The sequence below is a fragment of the Maylandia zebra genome, linkage group LG12 (assembly GCF_041146795.1).
Source record: "Maylandia zebra isolate NMK-2024a linkage group LG12, Mzebra_GT3a, whole genome shotgun sequence".
Lineage (NCBI taxonomy): Eukaryota > Metazoa > Chordata > Actinopteri > Cichliformes > Cichlidae > Maylandia > Maylandia zebra.
Genome location: NC_135178.1, coordinates 30,842,745 through 30,863,426, shown reverse-complemented (window position 1 = coordinate 30,863,426; position 20,682 = coordinate 30,842,745). Strand labels below are relative to the sequence as shown.

Below are 20,682 nucleotides of genomic sequence, written 5' to 3'. Positions count from 1 at the left end.
AGTTGTTTCTGTCACAGTGTGGTACTAATTCTGTATGCCACACATAGTCCGATGAAGTGCAAATGAGTAATCAGGACTATCACCTAGCACGAGTGTTATTATGGAGTTGAGGAACTGATACGCACTCACTGGCCACTTCTTTAGGTATTCTTCGCGAGTGCCGGGTTGGACTGTGTTTGCCTGTAGCACTGCTTTCTTTGTGTCATTCTTTCAACAAGGTGCTGGAAATATTTGTGGTCCATATTGACATGATAGCATCATCCATCCATCCATCCATCCATCCATCCATCCATCCATCCATCCATCCATCCATCCATCCATCTACTGTCTGAATGTCGCAGCAGAAATCAAAACTCATCGATCCGATCTGATCTCATGCAGCTCCATCAGCACTCCCCATTCAGGTCAGAGGAAATTGGTCAGACTGCACATCGTCTTCATAGATGAAACAAGCGCATTCATTTTTATTCAGTAATAGCACATACCAATTATATAATTGAGACAAAAGAAGTGAAATGGTTAGATATTTAGTGGTTGAAAGAAACTTATTGTGGTTGAAAGAAACTTGAAGTACCTTTTTTTTTGTTCAAAACTATAATTTATTTATTTTCTATCTTCTGTCCCTTGTTGTGGACATCAGATCAGTTGCTGTAATTTTGTTCCTAATGCATTCAGATCATGTTGAAATGTTCACTTTCAGTGTTCACTGTGTGTGAACAGCTCCAACAATATATATGAGAATATGATGAAGACAAATTCTTTAAGCACAATATACTAAAAACTAAAAATTGGCAAAGGCAGAGAGACATACAAAAAAACAATTTCTTTAAATCTAGTTTAGTAGGTGGAAAATTCCCTTTTTCCTGTTCTGATTGTAGCTATTCTGTGAATAAAATGAATTGACTGGTGTGAATCGAAATGATTGTGTGACTTTAGCTTGATCTGATTGGTCAAACAATTTATTTCTATTCATTAAGAGAGGCAAACTGGGCCTGGGCCAGGCTTCCTGGAGTGCTAGGCCATGTTTCACCACTGATTTACCACATGAGATTCAGGAGGGCGCTATTTCACACAGGGCATTATACAGTCAAGGAATGAGAAAAAGATAAAAATAGGGAAAGCTTGCCTTTTAATTAGCGAATATCAATCAACTGTGCAGCAGACTGTGTGAACCCTCAGCCAGTGATGTCTCAGCATCAGGCCAAGGCCTAAAGCAGCAACACCAACTTGGGGGTGATAATGTGAACAGTGGCAGAAATCCCAGGAAAGGCACTGGAGTGGAACACTTTTGGAAAGTTTCATGGTTCATTGACAAGACAGAGGCTAAAAAAAGTCCTCTGCTATAGAAGGGTGTAAGCTGGGCTCATAATGTAAGGCAGTGAGTTCGAGAGCAGTGGGCTCAGAGACAGAGGCTGACAGCAGAGAGGTGTTCTGCTGCCATCCTGAGGGGGTCAATAAAAATAAACAGAAAAACATAGGTAACTAATTTTTGGGGTTGTTTTTTTTTTTGTTGGTTTGATTGTTTTTATTTCAGGTGTATTGTTAGAGATCAGTAGTAGAAATTAACAAACATGAGTCATTAATATATGTTTAAGGTACTTTAAGGCTCATTTTCAGCTCCAAGTTTTATAGTAAACCAGCCTTATATGACTTCCCAGTAACACACACAATCAAATTAAAAACAATACTCAAGTGACTACCTGCCACACGCCTTGTAAACGTTACTTATGAACTCGATCTCCCACTCCAAAAGTATGAATATTTTGGAGCAGCCCGGTGGTTAGCATGGTGGTTAGCACTGTTGGCGACTTGTCCAGTGTGTACCCCGCCTCTCGCCCTATGACAGCTGGCTCCAGCACCCCTCCACTCCAGCAAAGGATATGCGGAAGTGAATGAATGGATGGATGGATTTAAATTCTAATAAGTTACTTGATTGTAACCACGTGTTGCACTCTACATAAAGTGATCTATACTAATTAGAAGTCATGACTAAAGGGGACAAGAAATGCTGCACTGTTGGGCCCTACTCTCAGAAACTGAAGCCAGGTTAACTAAGGGGTTAAAGTCTCGTGTGGTTGGTTGGTTCCGAAACTAGTGACAGAATCGATAACGCAGAGGAAAATAAGGTCACTAAAACTAAAATTCAGTTTAAGTTGATCACATCTGTGCTGTCTCCCATTGCAACAATGAGTTTTATGTTAAGGATTTACTGTTCACTTTCACTCTGTCTCTTCAGCAGTAAGTGGCTCTTCGCTGTTTGGCTAGTTGCATTCAAACGGGAAAATCCAGGGTTAGCTGTAATGTTCAGGTTTGTAAAGCACTTTATAAATGAGGGCCATATACTTTAATGGTATATATGTAAGATAAAATAAGGAAAGGGCGATCCACTATAAGATTATTTCCAATTTATGCTATTTCTACAATTCAGAGGAAAATAATATTATAGAATTATACTTTTTGAACCAGTATTTGATGGCTGTAATGATATATCACCAGTTAACCCATTCATATATTTACACAGTGAAAGCAGAGAGAACATAAAAATACACACAAATTCCTCATCCAGCTGGTGGATTCAAACCCAAGACCCAAGACTTTTGCTGTGAGGCAAGAGTGCTAACCACTGCACCACCCTTAACCTTCATATATAATACCAAAAAAGCTGCCAAGTCACAAATGTATAAGTAATAATTATAAATACAGGAATACAAACATGGATGTAAACCACGTCTTTTTCTCAGGTTTATTTGATAAAATGCATACCATGTACCGTTTTTATTTTAATGCCCACCTAGTTTGTAGTTTAAATGCATCTGGCTAAGAAAAATAGTTTCAGCTCTATTTTTAAGTCTCTGAAATACTGTTACATGAGGACCTATTAGTCAGTTTACTCAAATACATGTTTTCAGTTCTCAAAACAGATTTACAAAGGTCAGCATAACACTTTCTGAAACAACCGATGTATAAAATATACATTTGAAATATGTAACAACAAGAGCAGCAGTAATATAGATTCAGAACTACAGACATTTAAAGCTTCTATTCTGTCTCACTGTGGCTGTAGCTGCAGACTGTTGATGAACACAGTCTGCAGCTCGTTGATGTCGTCTGTGGTCTCTATGGGAATGCTGAGCCTGCCTGGTGAGCTCGAAAGCCCACCGGAGGTGTACGGTGGGTCATAGCGACACTGGCTGAGATTTTCATAGTAGATATCCCCGCAGCCTCCAACTGCGCCCTGCAGATGCTCACCGATGTCCAAATAGCGATGCTGCGGGGAGAGGCGGTTGTAGTCCTGGGCCTGGTGTGACCCGTGATAGAGGTGGTGGCGGTGTTCGGGTCCAGGGCTGTGACAGGGGCTGTGGGATGGACTGTGGGGCATCAGGCAGGTCTGCAGGCAGCTGTTTCGCCGCATGGCCCGGTGGAGATCCAGTCGGGCTATCAGCGGCTTTCCAATGTTGACACTTTTCGTCCAGTGGATCGGATGATCGTCGTCCATAGCAGTGAAGGTTCCCTGAAGGCACACGGTGAAGACCAGCTCCTCCTGTTGCATGAGGTGTTAGCACACAAAAAGTTGTATTAATCAACACTCAAAGCTGTTGTAGCACAAAATGAAACCACATCAAATAATTTCTGAATTATAAATCATCTTAACAACTGTGAATAAACTTTATGGTGACCAGGTAAATCCTCCTACTTCCAGTGATCCTATAAGTTTTCTATGTGTCAACTATTCAATAGTTTATCTATACAAGAGGAAAAGTTTAATGACTTTTCCTTTACACACGCAAACATCACTATATCTATTAGATCAGAGATTAGCGAGGATTAGCAAGAGGAGAAGATCTTAATAAATCATAATCTGGGGTGGCTGTGGCTACATGTAGCTTGCCATCACCAGTGTGTGAATGGGTGGATGACTGAATGTGTAAAGTGCTATACAAATACAGCATTTAATAATGCCTCACAGCCTCCTAGAAGATCCACATGTGAAAATCCTATTTGATTTTCAACAAATTTGATTTTCACATTCGTTGATCTCTGACATCAACATGTTGTGACCCTGACCATTAACCATCATCTTTTATAGCTGAAGAGTAAAGATTATCCGCAGATGTCGATGTAGCAGCGGAGCAGATGTTACAGATGTTATACAAAGCTTCTCTGCCTATCCATTAAGTGGTGCAGAAGGTGGTCAGGAGAAATCATTAATTTTCCATAAACATTCATCACAGTTATTCATTTGGATGACCTCTGATGGAAAGAATAGCAAATGTGTACTCATTCAAACTAAATTCAAGCTGAATTCAAACAGCAACAGGATTGAAAGGATATAATTCCCTCAGCAAGTAACATGAATGCACTCCACAGCTGGTAGCTTAATATCCAGACACACGTTAGGGATTGCTCCACCCTTTGTGTAATATCTCCACATCTATTCCTACTCCTCAGATCAACTTATCCATCAACCAGAAAAAAGCCAGTTACATTCACACTGTGGCCTGGGAAGTGCGAGTATAGTTAAAACTCCATGAAACACATCCCACTACGCTCCGATCAGCTCACCAGTCTCAGACCTCAAATTAACCATGATGTTAGCTGGATCCAGCACTCTATATTTCCTCCAGTTAGGTCCAGCTCCGAAATCTAGCACACTAAGCGATATACTGTAAATATTTATAATTCTTACCCTAAGCTTCTGCAGTGAGCTGAGTCTGGTGTAGAGACAGTGTTGCGGCAGACTGCTGGACAGGAGGTAGATCCCTGTCTCCTCTGGAGTTTCTCTATTCATCAATTTAGGATCCACATCAAGGTCCTAAGGGAGTTTTCACAAACAGAAAAAGTTGCATATTTACAGACACTTATGGTGTAACTTCTCCTTCACTGCTTAGTGATAGACAGATACAAATGTATGTTCTGCTTTCAGATTCATGAGAGCATACCTGTGAGAAGTCAGTGACGTGTGCTTGACAGAAGGACATGTCTGTAGGTTTCTTAACGATGTGAGTGTAAATCACGAGCACATTGGAGAACTCCGCAGCGAAGCCCAACTTAATCTGAGCGCCGCAGTCAAAGTTGAGACACATACTCTCAGGAAGTTCTGCAGTAAAATACAGAAACGAATTTAGACTCACATACATTTAAGTTTGCATACATTTGACCGAAAGTCCACCTGTAACCATTTACTTAAAATGAAAACTGAAAAACTTTGACTCCCATGTCTCAAAGATTAATAATAACAGCTTTATTATTATTAATCATGTGTGTGTGAATAGATTTTTGTTTTTACATTGCCCTTGTGCCTAAAAGAATTGAAAGAAAAATGCTAAATATGCATTACAGTCCTTTTAGTACAACTAAATAATGACTAACACAACAATATGTCAAATATATATCACTCATTCACCAAAAATGTCTTTAGTTTGTAAAATACTGAATGCTTTCACTGCTTCGCTCTCAAATGCCACAAATAAAACAGGCACGAAAGAAAAAGCAGCATTTAAAGTGAGAAACCTAACAGGTTGGGACAATATTTAGAGGAACTGGGTCCCCCTCAGACACTGTGAAAGCAAGATTTACAACAGTAAGAGCGAATGACTTCTCCATTGTAGGGGCAAATACTAGAAGAGGCACCGTGGCTGTTACAGGGTGCGTCTCTCACTCTACTGATTGTTGCCCCTTCACCAAGTTTCTACCAGTATAAGCTGAGCACTTTTTCACCATTTGTAAAAATCTGACTGAGCCTCCAGTTCTGAGCTGCCATAGGCAAATAAGGTTTTTAACATATAAAAAAAATGCTTTAAATCTCTAGTACTAAACTCACCGTGAGCTTTTGCCCACTGTCGGCTGTGGGCATGAGCGAGATCAGCGCTGTCTCCGGGCAAAATAGGATCCGTCAGCGCTCTCCTCTCCGACAGACTGCTGCGGATCTCCAGAGCCTGCTTCCCCTTTGTAGCGTCAAACTGGCCCATATCTGTGCACAAAACATAAATCAGACAGTCTGCAGTTATTATAACACAAAAAGCCAAAACATCCTTACATGACCTGAAACGCAATCAGATTAAAAACATTGCATTGGGAGTTGAGAGGCATTGGATTTTTAATTTAACAAAAGCTAATGGATCATAAACTTGTGGGTCCTTGAAGGAAACTCCATTAGCCAACAAGCATGGAAGAATAATGGAAAGCAGAATACGTTTAATTAAATTGTTTTATTCTTTTCATTAAACTGACCGCTGAAACACATCCTGCAGGAAACACAGTAACTGAAATGCAATTTAATTTAAATTTTGCCAAAGGATTCAAAATGCTCTGCTGATCATCTTTTAACTAAGTGCTTCCTACATTGTCTCTGATGTTAGCATATGCTGTACTTTTGTGTTGTTTCTTACCCTCGGCGACTCTGTCCAGCACCACAGTGATCTTCTCGTCATCCAGCAGGCGCTTCTTCAGAAACTTGACAAACACACCGTTGGTGAAGCCGGTGGAGCTCAGCTCAAAGGCCTCTGCATCTTGGCACCTGAACAGCCAAACAAATAATTCAACACTTCATATCTGGGAAACCAAAACCATGTATGAAGTTAATTTATGGACTTACGTAGCATATCCAAAGACAATGTTGGCGGTAACCCTCAGGACGACGTTTGAAGTGCTGTCATCGTGAATATTCCTGAAAATAAATATGTAAAATTTTGATACTTTCTAAACTTTAAGCTAGAGAGACAATAGTTTCCTAACTGTCCTTTTCTTAAAGAAAACAGAATATATGCAGTGCTCAAAGAAAATTAGAGGAACACTCAAAGCAGACACTGGGTCTTGAAGGTCGACGTACATGCTCGTAATGAGATGCCGGATTACATCCTGTTTGATCTTCTCACAGACCTGGATCAGGACATCGAGAGCTCCTGGATAGTCCGTGGCTTAATTTGACACATGGTCTTTTATCCCCATACCAAACAGCAATCAGTGTAGTGCTGGCTAGCATGTTTAGGTCTGATCTTCAAAGGATATGCCTCCCCAGACCAACACTGACCCAATACAAACAAATCATGTTGGATGATGTTACAGGCATATTGTTCACCAAGGTGTCTCCAGATACTTTGTCACATGTGCTCGGTGTGAATCTTCTGCTACACCCTCCACAATCTTGAGACTGTGTCGGGAGACACAGCAAACCTTCTTGTGATGACACATACAGATGTGCCATCCTGGAGAAGGTGGACTACCTGTGCACCCTGAATGGGCTGTAGATACCATCTCATGGTATGAGCAGTGACAATGCCACTAACAAACACCAAAACTAGAGAGAATCAGTCAGGAGGGACGAGGAGAGAGCAATTCAGTTCAATTTTATTTATATAGCACCAAAACTGTTGCCTCAATGCAGTTATAGCAGTGGTCAGTAACGGCCACTTGTGCAACCTTTCCTTTTGGGGGCGATGTCTTCTTGTTACCTGCTCAGTGCCACTGGTATCACTTTTATTTGAACCAACGCTGCTAAAATGGGTTCACAATGTTTCCTGCTTTGTAGCAGGACAGACGGATACCCCGGCGGTTTAACTGACTGTGTGTTATACAGTGATGATCTGTGTTCTCTTGATTTTTTCTGAATGACTCTAGCACTCACCTCTTCCTGCACATGTCCAGCAGAAAAACATTGAGGTCCGTCTCCTTTTCCTGCATCAGTTTAAGGATGCTCTGCACACACAAACAGTTGGCTGAGCGGTACGGATTTGGAGCATCTACTGGCACCATGAAACTGTTTCCATAGTTTTCATATCCGTGACCAGCATAGTACAGCAGACCTAAAGAGGAAAGTCGGCATTTCAGTCAGGCAGCTGAGAGATACAAGATCTGGTTGCATACAGCTTTTTTTACTGTTGTTATTTAATGTTTATTTAATTAGAATAACATTTGTTAAGTTATAAATAATCTTGAAAATGCTATGCATTCATTTATATTTTCTTATTTTATCTAAATATTGTTTATGCTTAGATTAGAAGGATTAAAATGGTAGTGTTTCTCTTTCATGCTGTGTTTTGGGATCCGTATATTTCTGTCACCTTCTGGGCTGAAACAATGGCCCAAACCGCTCAGAGGTAAGTCAAATGCAAACGTACCATAGACTCCTTTGTGAAGCAGCAGTAGAAACTCATCTACAGCATTTCTCATCTCTGACTCTGTGAGGTCTAGTAGCGAAACCACCTTGAAGTTTAGCTGCCGCAGGAGGTTAGTGAGATCATAAACATCCACCATTGGAGCTTTAAGCTGCGGGTGGTTCTGGTAAGACAGGTTTCCGATCAGCAGGGCCACTTTGTCAGTTGCTGGGATCAAACACATGAAAGGGAGAAAATGATGAATGTAATAAAAGGAATACCATCCAAAAATCAATTACATACATGGTTTCAGAACTGGAAAGTGAAGTGGAAACAGAAAATAACTGAAGGCGGAAGCGCTGCAAAATAAAATGACATGTGTGACAACGGTGCAAAATCCAGTTATGAAACCTTACAGGTGTGTAGCGAACATCAGAACAAAGGCAAAGTTCACTGGAACATGACGTTAAGTAGTATCGGTTTAAAGGTGTTATAACGCAGGGGCTTTCCTTTTTCCCCCACATACGACTCATCTGCTTTGCTTACTTTTAATATCATGTAAATGACAACAAAGTCCATGTTTTTTTCCTGTCCTTATTTGAGTAAATCTGCTGGTACTGTTTTGCACAGGATCGTTTGTTCAGTTAGACTACAATAAACAATGATTTCCAATGGCAGTTCCTATTTTTTTTGCATGGCTGCACAGTACATGTTAGAGCAAGAAAAACATCCATCAGAAGAAACGGGAAATTTACATACATTCACAGCATTTGTGGTTTATTGTTTGCACAAACTAGAAACTGAGGTAGAGATGATAAGAATCATAATAACCAAGAAATGGAGGGAGGAAGGAAGGAAGTGTTTCATACAACAGTGACATTATTATCACGCTGATGTCATAAAACACGCCAGCCTTTTGTGAAGCTTTTCCTTTTTTGGTGAGTAGCTTTTTTTAGTGGGTGTTATTCTCTGGTGTTTAGTGCATGATGCTGCAAAGTGTTATTTTGTCCTTGTGTGTGGCTGCTAACACTGTGCTACAAGAAGGTTTCACATCTTTGTGTTGGCGTAAGTACTGAGACTGAAACTGATCGCAGTAGTATCGCACATGCAAAGTAGAGGAACTGTGCACCAGCTATCAGTCCTGCATAAAGACACTCACCATAAAGTTGTTCAGGAATACTGTTTAGGAAGAATTCATTGGAACCTAAAAAACAACAAGAAAGTCAACACAAAGCCAAGCATAACATAGGAAGTGCTGTTTAAGAGAAATATTTGATGTCTATGCTTGCTGCGCGTGGTTCCTCTTACCTTCTCCAATGGCGTAAATGTCATCTAGGAAAAAAAAATATCATTATCACTCAAGTTTAGCGTACAAAACTGATTAGTTAAATGAAAGGGTGAAACTTAATAGTAATAAAAGTAATAGTAATAATATTCAGAATTAATAAGAAAGAAAAGACCAAAACCAACACTGAAGTAATCTGCTAACGTCTCTTTGTGCACAAGGACACATGATCAGTCTGCTCTTTGTCTACATTTCATTTATAGACTCTACAGAGATTCAGGGGAAGCAAACAGATGCATGAAACAGTGAGCAAAAAGCATTTATTGTTTCAGTATTTAAGTAATATTTTCCCCTGTTGCATCTGATTCAGCTCAAATAAATGTGACTGAGCATTCAACTTAAAATGGCTTGCAACTGTTCTCATAGTGGTCCACAGTGGGATACTACACCACTGGATTTAAATGATGTGTTTCAGAAACATTTTTACACAGATTTCTTTTTTTTTTTTACTTCCAATCTGGCCAGAAAAACAACTTGTTTAAATGAGTAAACACTTTTTAAATGATGCTGGAAGCTCGTAGGTTGTTTTTTTTTTTCCCGCAGTAGCAAACACTGTGTCATGTCACTCCTAGTTCCCCTCAATCTCTACAACTGAAGTAGAGAGTACAAAATTAGCATGACCCACAGAGCCACAAAAACCACAATAATTGAAAAAACAACAGAATGATACACAGAAACTATTTGGTGGTCTAAATGTTTCTTTGTGAGTATTTGTAACAGTCAAAGGATGCTGAGTGTGGGACTGCAACAGTCATCATCACACGTAATGGACACGTAACCACAACTTAGTGCTGCAGACATTTTTCCCCATACAGCAATCGAGCTCTGTCACACAGACAGAGAAACACGATGAGTGGTTGAATTGGATCACTTCATTAAGTACCACAGATAAATATGAAATGCATTAAAGATGACAGGAAGGATTGATTTTAGTACAATCAGAAAGCATGCATGTGAGTTTTGTGCTGATTAGTGAGAATAATCCAAGACCACGATCCACATGCAATCTGAATGAAGTTGTGATTTCCATTCGCATGCAGCTAACACCTGCTAACTGTTACCCAATTTAAAACACCATGCACCAGTGCCTTCAACTCTACCTTCAGAGCACTCCATTGCCCCTGAAATCTGGACTGATATCCTTGGTGCTTTCAGTTAAGAACAGAGGCAAATAATCGCTCAAATATGATGACAATGAAACTGGTTCAATAGTAATTTTAAACAAAATGTCTTCAAGTGTGACATACCTATCACAACATCAACTTCATTGGTCCACATTCTCTCAGAGCTGCTGCTGATCTCACAGCGATACCTGCCTTGTTGTTCCTGCATCACGTGAGGAATCTGAAATATACACACAGTTATGCCACAACAGTTTTAATGTCTCAAAACACACACACACACACACACACACACACACACACACACACACACACACACACACACACACAAAAACAAGCAATAAAAGAAAAACATTTCTTCCCATATCCTCTCACCATGAGTTTCCTCTTTGTAGAATTCGGAATTGGGACTCCATTTCTGTGCCACTGGTATCGAGGAATCGGCCGTCCCACGGCTCCGCATTCCAGCTGCAAATCTTCCCCAACATGTAGCCGCTGGGACTGAGGCTGGATCACCACCTTTTGTCGACCATCTAAAAAGTGATAACTCTGCCCTGATGATGTGAGGAAAGAAGACAATTACACACAGCACTGCATAACGTATTCTTCATCCGTTAAAGGATTCCCATTTGAGCTGGAAAAAGTGACAGAGTTTCAGGTCCCGCAAAAATAAACAAGTCCTGTTCAGACAAAGAACAGGAAACTGAGGTCAGTGAGCTTCAAACACTAACAATATCTCAGTGATGAATCATTTGTTTTCAATGGAGAAAATCTACATAAAGTCAGAATAAAATGTTGGAATACTGGAGAAAACCTTTGTACACAACACCAAGAAAGAAACTTCTGATTAACTGTGTAAACTGCAAGATTTTGCATACTGTTTTTTATGTTATTTAATTACTAGTACATTATTAGGTTGCAACTGTTGGTTGTTGTCCTCAAAGAGGGATATAGGTTAGCTGGGAAAGTTATTTTTATTAACAGTCAACCAAATCAGGCAAAGCTATTTTACAGTGACAAAAGCTTGTAGTGTGCCATTTATTAGCTTTGAGCAATAAGGCCACATCTTCGTCACAGCATCCATGTTATTTTCATATTCCAAGCACAGGAGCACAGGGTAGCTGGAAGGAAGTAAAAAAAAAACTCATAAAAGACAAACATCTGAAGAGTATGTATTAAATATTGCAAGTGTGCTAGCTATGTGCACAGTATATAGCTAGCGCACACTGCAAGGCATCAGGTCAGAACGATCACAGTCACTGGTCCTTTTTTGAGGATTTAAATTCCACACTTAAACTTCTTCTCTAGTACCACACATTCAAGATGTGTACCAGCAGGCGTGGCTCTGGATTATGAAATACTTCGCCTGCTATCCAAACAATATAACAACAAACTGTCAATCACTGCTGCTTTGCATTGAATAGACAAGAGCTTTTGGTCTTATAACTAATCTGTAACAATTGTGATGTAACAAGAGTGCAGTGTTTAACACCGCGCTAATTCGCACACACGCTAGATTCTTGAGATTCTTGGCTGAGCAGCTGTAGCGCAGAATTAATATTTAGCGCATTTATGCTAATAACCACAGCAATTAACCACAGGAATTACAAAATCACTTCTGCATCACGCTAAAGCCATTCACAAACGCTGCTAAAGAAACTTCAATGTTTTAGCTTTAACTGGAGATAAGATTACCAACGGCTCTACAAAAAAGGCCCTTTCTCTAACAGTAAGAACTCATGACAGCCCTCCTGTCTTGGCCAGAGTTGATGTGTTTTTGGAGGTTTTTTGGTAGGCGGAGTCAATCAATGCAAATGGGAGCACTTGGTCAGTTTCCAGCATTTGAGCTGTATCCCTCTCTCTCTCTTATCTACCCAGCATTATGTTACTTGTTTTGCCTGCTTCAACCTTTTAATATAGTTTTGCATAGTACAACACCTGACACCAGGCGTGGGGGAACTCCAGGTCTCAAGCGCCAGTGTCCTACAGGTTTTAGATGTGTCCTCGAGCCAACACAGCTGATTTAAATGGCTACATTACCTCCTCAACATGTCTCGAAGTTCTCCACAGGCCTGGTAATGAACTAATTGTTTGATTCAGATGTGGTGACCCAGGATGATATCTAAAACCTGCAGGACACCGGCCCTTGAGTTCCCAATCCCCGCTCTTACACTCACCATTTTAACTCCACCTGCTGAGATGCTGACAACACTGACCTCATAACCTCTTTTCAGTTAATACTTTTAATTTAAACTGTGTCTCTTTCAGTTTTTGTCATGGCTCATGAGGTGAATCATGACCTGATAACTTAATTTCTTCTATCCACACAGCGGACAGCATATAGACAGTGATGTAATTCAACTCCTAAAGCCCAGAGATGTGAAATATATACAATCAGAGCTGTAACATCAAACATCACCTTAACTGAATATGATTTTTGGACAGATCTACTGAATATAAACCTGCACAATCTTACCGTAACACAAGGTGACATTCAGGACATCCACCTGAGCCCAGTGGCTGAACTCAAAGGCATCTCCACAGTTGACTCTGCAGATGTAAAAACCAGCATCCTTCATCTGGACTGGACTTATTACCAAGTCTGGGGAGAAGCTGTTTGGAACCTGAAGTTTGAAAACCACATTTATTAGTTTACAAGGTTGTTCCCAGCTCAGAAGTGAGACAATTTCGACACCACAGTCATTTTATCTAATGCCTGAAAACTCTGCATGATGGAAACATTATGTCATCATTATGGACATAATAAACTGGAAGGTATATGCATTTTTCTCAACTTGGGCCTGTGAGCTTTGTCTTTCTTTGATCTTCTACTGTCAATGATCTTTATGAGTCGCTGAAATCCAAAAAGGGATGATAAAGTCTTTTACATCACAAGATCAGGAGCAAGCAGGGCATAAGGAGCACTGTTTCTATTTGAAAAAGGTGCTGATTGAGATCACTTCAAGCCCAAACTTGTTAATTTTGTACTTCAGCTCAAGTTTGTGACTCACTGCTTAAAATCCTGACTTCCTTAAAGACTTCTGCCAGGAAGTACTGCTTAAGGAAATGCATTTCAGAGACCGTGAGGCAAAGTTAACAGTTTGGGGAAAAATATTTTTTAAAATAACCTTGCAGTTACCTAAAATTACATTTAGTGTCTTGAAAAAAAATTGGAAAAAAATTGTGTATTTATAAAACTAATGTCCTTAGTTTTAGTCTGTTAGTTCATTTAGGGAAATCAGGCTGAAGAGGCTGACAAACAGCCTCCTTATAATCATTAAAAACACACAAACAACACTGACACTAATGAAATTTAAACATTAACTACACAACACAATGAGCAAAACCACTCTGTAAACTGAGTGAAAATAAACTAAAACCAAAACACAAACTCATTAGAAAAGATCAAAGCTTTGGGTAGAAACTTAGACATGAGCTCCTTCCTCCTAATAATTCGACAGCATCTGAATGTGTCTTTTTCTATGATTGAGCACCCATGATGAAGGAAGGAAGTGTTTCATACAACAGTGACATGATGATGAAGGATGTAAAAGTTACATCCTTCAAGTCAGAATGAGTAACACTTATGTATCCCTTTCAGCATGGCGTCACAAGACTGAATGCATGCTGACGCTGACACATGCAGACAATTGCAACTGTGCACCTTTATGAGTTGCTCAGCTCACTAAAAAACATCCCTGCGCTATAGGAAGAGATTCAGGTAAGTTTCTTAACCACTTATTTAGGATCACCCATTAACTATGATGAAACAACAGTGCTATTTACTGCACCGATGATAGGGTAATCATGTCTTCTCACTATTGGAAATACTCTGTTTTATGGGAAAGTCCTGACTGAGAAGAGAATGCAACCGCAGGACTCACTAGTGGTGAATCATGCAGGTGGACTTTGTACTAGGAAGTTGTCGGTTTAAACACCATTTAATGTTTGATCAGACCATGTTGGACATTTTTGATCTCACATGCATTTCAGTTGTGTCATTTCTAGTAAAGTTAGTAAAGTTATGGCTGCAGTGAATGTGTGAAAAACGCTAAAGAGGTTTTAACGCAAGTACTTCAATTTAAAGTCAGAAAAAATTCAATGTGTGTGTGTGTGTGTGTGTGTGTGTGTGTGTGTGTGTGTGTGTGTGTGTGTGTGCGTCAGAGGAACTCACCTCTTCCTTAGATTTGAACCACTGGTACTGTACTGGAGACTTGCCCACAGCATGGCAGCTGAGCCGCAGATTGTGGCCACATATAATGGATACAGACTGGGGCTGAATGAGGATCTGGAGGGCTGCACATGTACAGGATAATTACTGTGAATTTACACTGATTTAGATGGACTGTATACAGCAGAACTTTGTGGTGCCTATAAGTTTCATCCAAACAGCACAATGAACTGCGAGCTTCAGATGAGAAATAAAAAGAATGCAGAAAGTGAAGATTAACCTGCATGATTGACAACATAGCAGCATCGATGTGGTTTTACTCTACCTGGCGGTTTCAGGCACTGCAGAGCCTCTGAGTTGCCTAAAGTTTGGAGGTAGTCCATCAGATGGCCTGTGGTGCAGCCTCGCTCTCCCATCAGCCTTAGCAGCATGAGACTCGGGCTTCCCTCCAGCTCCAGCACCTTCAGCGAGCACATCTCCATGTCGTCCGAGCTGGAAAACATGTAGGTGATTGTCAGCATTTCATATTTCAAATCGTATTACAGTAAAACTCGTCTTTACCATTTTCACACACGAAAACTCAGATCATAAGAAACTGTTAGACAAAGATAAGGGAATAAGTTTACACAAATTTAAAAGAAAGGCAAATTAATGATAATCTTTAAACCATCTGCACTGCTTAGTGCACAATCAGTGAAACACTTTATCTAACAGATAGATGTTAGTGTCATACCGTAACACTTGTATTTGTTGAAGCTTATTACAAAGCTCCTTAATAAGTTATATTTAAGAGCTGATATGTCTTGCTGTTCAGTTTTTGTGATTCTCTATTTACCTGAACTCCCTTCTTTTGTGCTATTTTACACTTGTCTGAGCTTATTTAGTTTGTACTTATTTGATTGAGCCACGTTGTTTTTTAAGTTTTGGCTGCTGTTTTGGTATAATAATGCATATTTCATCTTATAAGCAGACTGCACTGTACGGGGAATATATGTACTCAAACACACGGTGTAATAGTGATATTAGGCAGGTGTGATATCATATGATAATGTTACAGCTGTACAGTAACAGCTAGGATGAAAAAAACAGAGGCAAACATTAGTCATCATCATTATTTGTTAATAAAACTGCATATAAATAATGACTGGACCCTACACTTTTGATTGATAGTTTCATTAACTGCCATTAACCTGGAAGACGCTGTAAGGAAAAACAAATATTTGTCCAATTTAATCTCTCAATGAGGGTTTCTTGATTTTATTAACTTGGAGTTACATATTTATTTATGCCAGAAAATATACAGGTTAATTGTGCATTACTGTATTACATACTCTACACCTTTATTTTTTAATATAAACCACAACATAAAATTGACAATAACCACCAAACCGAACAGTGTAACTATAATGAAAGTTAATCGCATTAGTCTCCATTAGCTTTAATAAATAAACCGGTGGTTAAGTGTATGCATGCAATGATTTCTGGTCATTTGCTAAGTACAAGTACTAATAGTAATGTTTAACCCACCTGACTTTAAACCGTCTATCATTGCCAACAATCTCTCCAAGTTTTCGCCATCCTTTAGTGCTGGATTTGTCCAGCACCTCACACAGCCTCTTCACAACCGGCTCCTTCAACGAGTTGATCTTCGTGGACCGTTCCAAAGAGTCCGACATGACAGTTCCTCAACCAAAGCTCACCATCAACGTGTTTCTGTCGCACGCAAAAGAAAAGTTATGGCACGAGAAATAAAAAATGTCTACTTCCTGAAAGAAATGATAAAGTTGACAGACACGCCTACAGCGTCGTCTTGGTTTTTCCCCGTGGTGCAGCTCAGTTGTGGTTTCCTTCTAACAAAGACCACTTATGCGTAAAGATGAGTCTCTGCATGTACGCTTGTGAAGCGAGAGGCGAAAAGAAAATCCCGAACTCTGGCCTGTTTTCAGAGTTTACCTCCTTTCATTAATTCAACGCCATTAAGATAAACCAAGTAACTTACTCAAAAATTAACCTGTGTGATATCTCATTTTCTATTCGTAATTTTGTTTGGCGTTAATCGAAAGAGGATAGCCTACTAGCTAGCTCTGTGCAAATGCCAAAGAGAGTGTAGCTGCCCTCTACTCGCCATTTGACTGAGCCAACACGATTATTTGGTATTTGTTCAGTGTAGTTAAATACGTCACTGTTTTTTTTTACTGTAAACGCTGCTAATACTAGCTAGTATATACCAAATAACCCTTATTTATCAAGGTTAATCTATATATTCTTTTCTTTTAACATGCAACGTCCTCGTATATTAAACGAGTGCTCAGGCTTAAAATCACAAACCAAGTGGCACAGACACAGGAACTTGAGGAGAGGTGAGTCATCTCGCTCAGTTTGCACTCTTTGATTGCAGTCAGCCGCTCAGGTGGGAGCCGGTGACCTCCTCAAAGTGAAGGAGCTAGAAATTTTCTATAGATTATTGGTTGGCACAGAAAATGAACAGGTTTTTTTAAGGATCAATCCTGTTTTCATTTATGTAGGCATCACTTCCTGGAAAGATACATTGAGGACTCAAACAGTTTTTACCCAGTACTGACATTATCAAGTCAAAACTGGTTGTACACAATGTACACAAAAAGGTTATATCACAAAAAAATTATTCTGTTAATCTGGACGTAGTGTTTTCAGTGGGGAAAACATTCACTCATCACTCATCCAAGTGACCATTTAAGTCTCGGCTGACTGCAGGCTTCCCCCACCTTATAAACTAGCACCACTGACTAACCCTAACCTGCAGTCAGCACTGGTTTTGTGAGTTGACCAAAGGATAGGCTTGACACCCCTTGTCTCCTCTTACAGAATCTCAGAGCTTTTCTTCTATATACTCATATGGAGACTGGCTCTCTGTAAATCCTGTTTTGTCTAAAGAAGGGGTGCCCAATCCCGGTCCTCGAGAGCTACCGTCCTGCAGCTTTTAGATGCATCCCTACTCCAACACAGCTGAATCAAATGGTTTGATCTCTACAGCATGCCATCATGTTTGGCAAAGGCCTGATAACAAGCCATTCATTTGATTCAGGTGTGTAGGAACAAGGATGCATCTAAAAGCTGCAGGACGGTAGCTCTCGAGGACCGGGATTGGGCACCCCTGGTCTAAAGGTACTTTTTGTAATTGCCCCCTGCAAGCTGTAACAAAAGAATTCACCACAAGGTGGCACTGTTTTACCACTGGAAGCATATCTTTTCAGGTGTGTGCTGCTGTTCAATCAGTCCAGTACCATAATAAAACAAAACCTAACAAAACTAACCTGTCTAAACTTAACTAAGCAGCATGTTGTTCATTAATAATATTTTTAAAAGTGATGATGCATGAAAATATTTGAGATATACAATAGATTCGGTATATAGGAGAATGGAGGGATGAAAAGTTCAAATTTAACCCTCTGTAGAACCTGGGACCATTTCGTGGCCTTTGCGTTTTTTAATTCCACGCCATTTCCACTGTGTTTAATGGAGTATAGCCAAATTTTCAAACATGTATTTTTTTCCCATTTTATTTTAAAATTTCAGTCTGAGTTTTTTAAATGAGCTTAAATGGCTGAATAAAAGGCATACATCCACTACCGAACCTCGTGGCCGATTTGTGCCCCATTGAAACCCATTATAAACGCTATTTTTCACGCCAGAAAAATTACGGTCAAATCGATCGTCAGGTTTCCAGCTTAGGTTTCGTTTTGGACTACAGGCCTTAGAGTTGTAATTTTTTTATTTGTCCACCGGGTGGCGCCCTTGCTCCACATGTGACGCCTGCTGGAACATACACATGTTCTCCAGCGGCCTGCTCGAGACAGATACCCGGAAAAGGCAGACTAATTTCCCGCGTACAGCAGCAGCTTGGCCCGCTGCTCGTTCCGGACCATTTTCTACCCTTAGGTTCGTTTGATTTTTTTTTTTTTTTTTTTAATCAACAGGAAATGACGTATTTGTTTTCACGTGGTAGCGGAAGTGTGTGCTGCAGACACGGGAACCGAACCATATGCTCCGGCGCTGCGCGAAACACACCCGCGGCAGAGGCACTCCTCCCCGGGGGAGCAGGAGCAGCAGCGCCGCCTGGGGACATTTTTGGCTTCTGGAAAAAAAATTAAAACCGGATCGAAATTAATGTTCGTGCCAATCTTTTGTCCATCTAAAGGCCTAATTATAATAACAATAAAATATTACTTCAAATGTTTTTTTTGGAAAATATTTTATGTTTTATGTTTTATGTTTTTGGGGCAAAAAAAGCAGTGCGCTCATGTGACGAAACCGGGATATAAAGGGTTAAAATCCGCGAAATGTAATTAAAACTTGACATGAATATTTCAAGGAGAAGTAGGTCTAAAAGATTGGCTAATTTAAAGTGGAATAAAATATTAATATATAAATTTTTTATAGCACTTTTTGGGCGTGGTCGATAGTGTGCATTTTATGAAATGCGCTCCTGGAAAAAAAAATAAAAGGCGATCGAAATGACTGTTGGTGCCAATCTTTAGTCCATCTAAAGGCCTAATTATAATAACAAACAAATATTACTTCAAATGGTTTTTTTTGGAAAATATTTAGTTTTTTTGTTTTTTGGGGCTAAAAAAACAGGGCGCTCATGTAATAAAACTGGGATTTAAAGGGTTAAAACAATGAAAATATAATTAAAACTTGACATGGATATTTTAAGCAGAAGTAGTTTTAAAAGATTGACTAATTTAAAGTAGAAAAAAATATTGATATATAACATTTTTAGAGCACTTTTGGGGCGGGACCATTTTTTGGTCCCGAGGTTCACGAAAGGATGGGATTTTGAGGTTCTGGGAAATTCATGTTGAGGAACACACAAAAGAATAAAAGTTAATGTACAGAAACACAAACTAATAAAATTATAGTTGTGACTATTTTACAAACTGCAATGAGACTGCATGGTGCTGTTAGTGTACTCCTAGTGCCAGTCCCAAGCCTGGACTTATTTCCTCACATACTTTTGATATTTTTAGTTTTTTTTTTGATGTCTTTAAACTTGTTAGAGTCCTGGGTAAGTGACCCAGTGTTTTGTGTTATTATAATTTTTTGATTTCATCACGGTTTATCATTACTAGTCTTTTGGTTTATGGTTCTGTATTTGTAGCTCTCTAGTTTTTCGCTTTCTGATTTCTTGGTTTTTGTTCCTGTGCATCTCACATTTAGTGTAGGTTTAGTTCTGACTTCACGTTTTTCTCATTCCCCAGTCAGTCGTGTCTCATGTCGCAGTTTGTTACTGTGTCAAGTCCATGTCTGTCGTGTGTTTTCTGTCTTATTTTGATAGTCCCTGTCCTGTGTGCAGTGTGTCTGGTTTTGCTTCCCCTTGTCTCATTAGGTCTGATTTGTCCCAGCTGTGTTACCACCTGTTCCCCATCCTCTCATTAGCTGTGTCCCAAAACTTGGATATTGTGGGCCACGAAGGATACATCCAACCCATCCTTCAAATCTGAGGAAAATGAGGACGCATTTGTTGGCCGGATTAAGAGGAGTCTACGAATTGAGACAGCCTTTGTCGCGTTGCTGTGACGTAATCGGTTTACAAATGTGCCCTCAGGAAGATGCAGCCTATGTTTAAAAAGTTAATTCCTATTTCTCAGTTCCTGGTTTATTTTCTTGTGTTTTAGTTTGAGTTTTTGTGTTTCTAGTTTCAAGTTTTGCTTTTGTGTTTGTAGTACACCCTGCCTGCTACACAGCAAACCTTGACAAAACTGTTTGTGACATACAGTGGGATGCAAAAGTTTGGGCAACCTTGTTAATAGTCATTATTTTCCTGTATAAATCGTTGGTTGTTACAATAAAAAATGTCAGTTAAATATATCATACAGGAGACACACACAGTGATATTTCAGAAGTGAAATGAAGTTTATTGGATTTACAGAAAGTGTGCAATAATTGTTTAAACAAAATCAGGCAGGTGCA

The 20,682-nt window shown here is 39.6% G+C and overlaps 1 protein-coding gene across 6 annotated transcripts; it reads right to left on the bottom strand.

The window, feature by feature from the left end:
* Positions 1-2,713: 2,713 nt before the first annotated feature.
* On the bottom strand, positions 2,714-19,942 carry malt1 (MALT paracaspase 1). 6 transcript variants are annotated; one of them, XM_076891066.1, is made up of 18 exons: positions 19,924-19,942; positions 16,258-16,443; positions 15,056-15,222; positions 14,734-14,855; positions 13,036-13,183; positions 10,935-11,113; positions 10,686-10,782; positions 10,539-10,586; positions 9,402-9,425; positions 9,253-9,297; positions 8,118-8,321; positions 7,625-7,802; positions 6,596-6,667; positions 6,390-6,517; positions 5,822-5,971; positions 4,941-5,098; positions 4,688-4,813; positions 2,714-3,541 (listed from the first exon to the last, which is right to left on the bottom strand). In XM_076891066.1, the coding sequence occupies exons 2-18, from the start codon at positions 16,404-16,406 to the stop codon at positions 3,050-3,052; spliced, it is 2,487 nt and encodes an 828-aa protein (XP_076747181.1). In that variant the 5' UTR covers positions 16,407-16,443; positions 19,924-19,942; the 3' UTR covers positions 2,714-3,049. The 6 variants fall into 6 exon arrangements, with proteins under 6 accessions (XP_076747181.1, XP_076747179.1, XP_004575684.1 ...); XM_076891064.1 differs by lacking the exon at positions 19,924-19,942 and adding an exon at positions 17,573-17,704; XM_004575627.4 differs by lacking the exon at positions 19,924-19,942 and adding an exon at positions 17,059-17,075.
* Between the last annotated feature and the right edge of the window lie 740 nt (positions 19,943-20,682).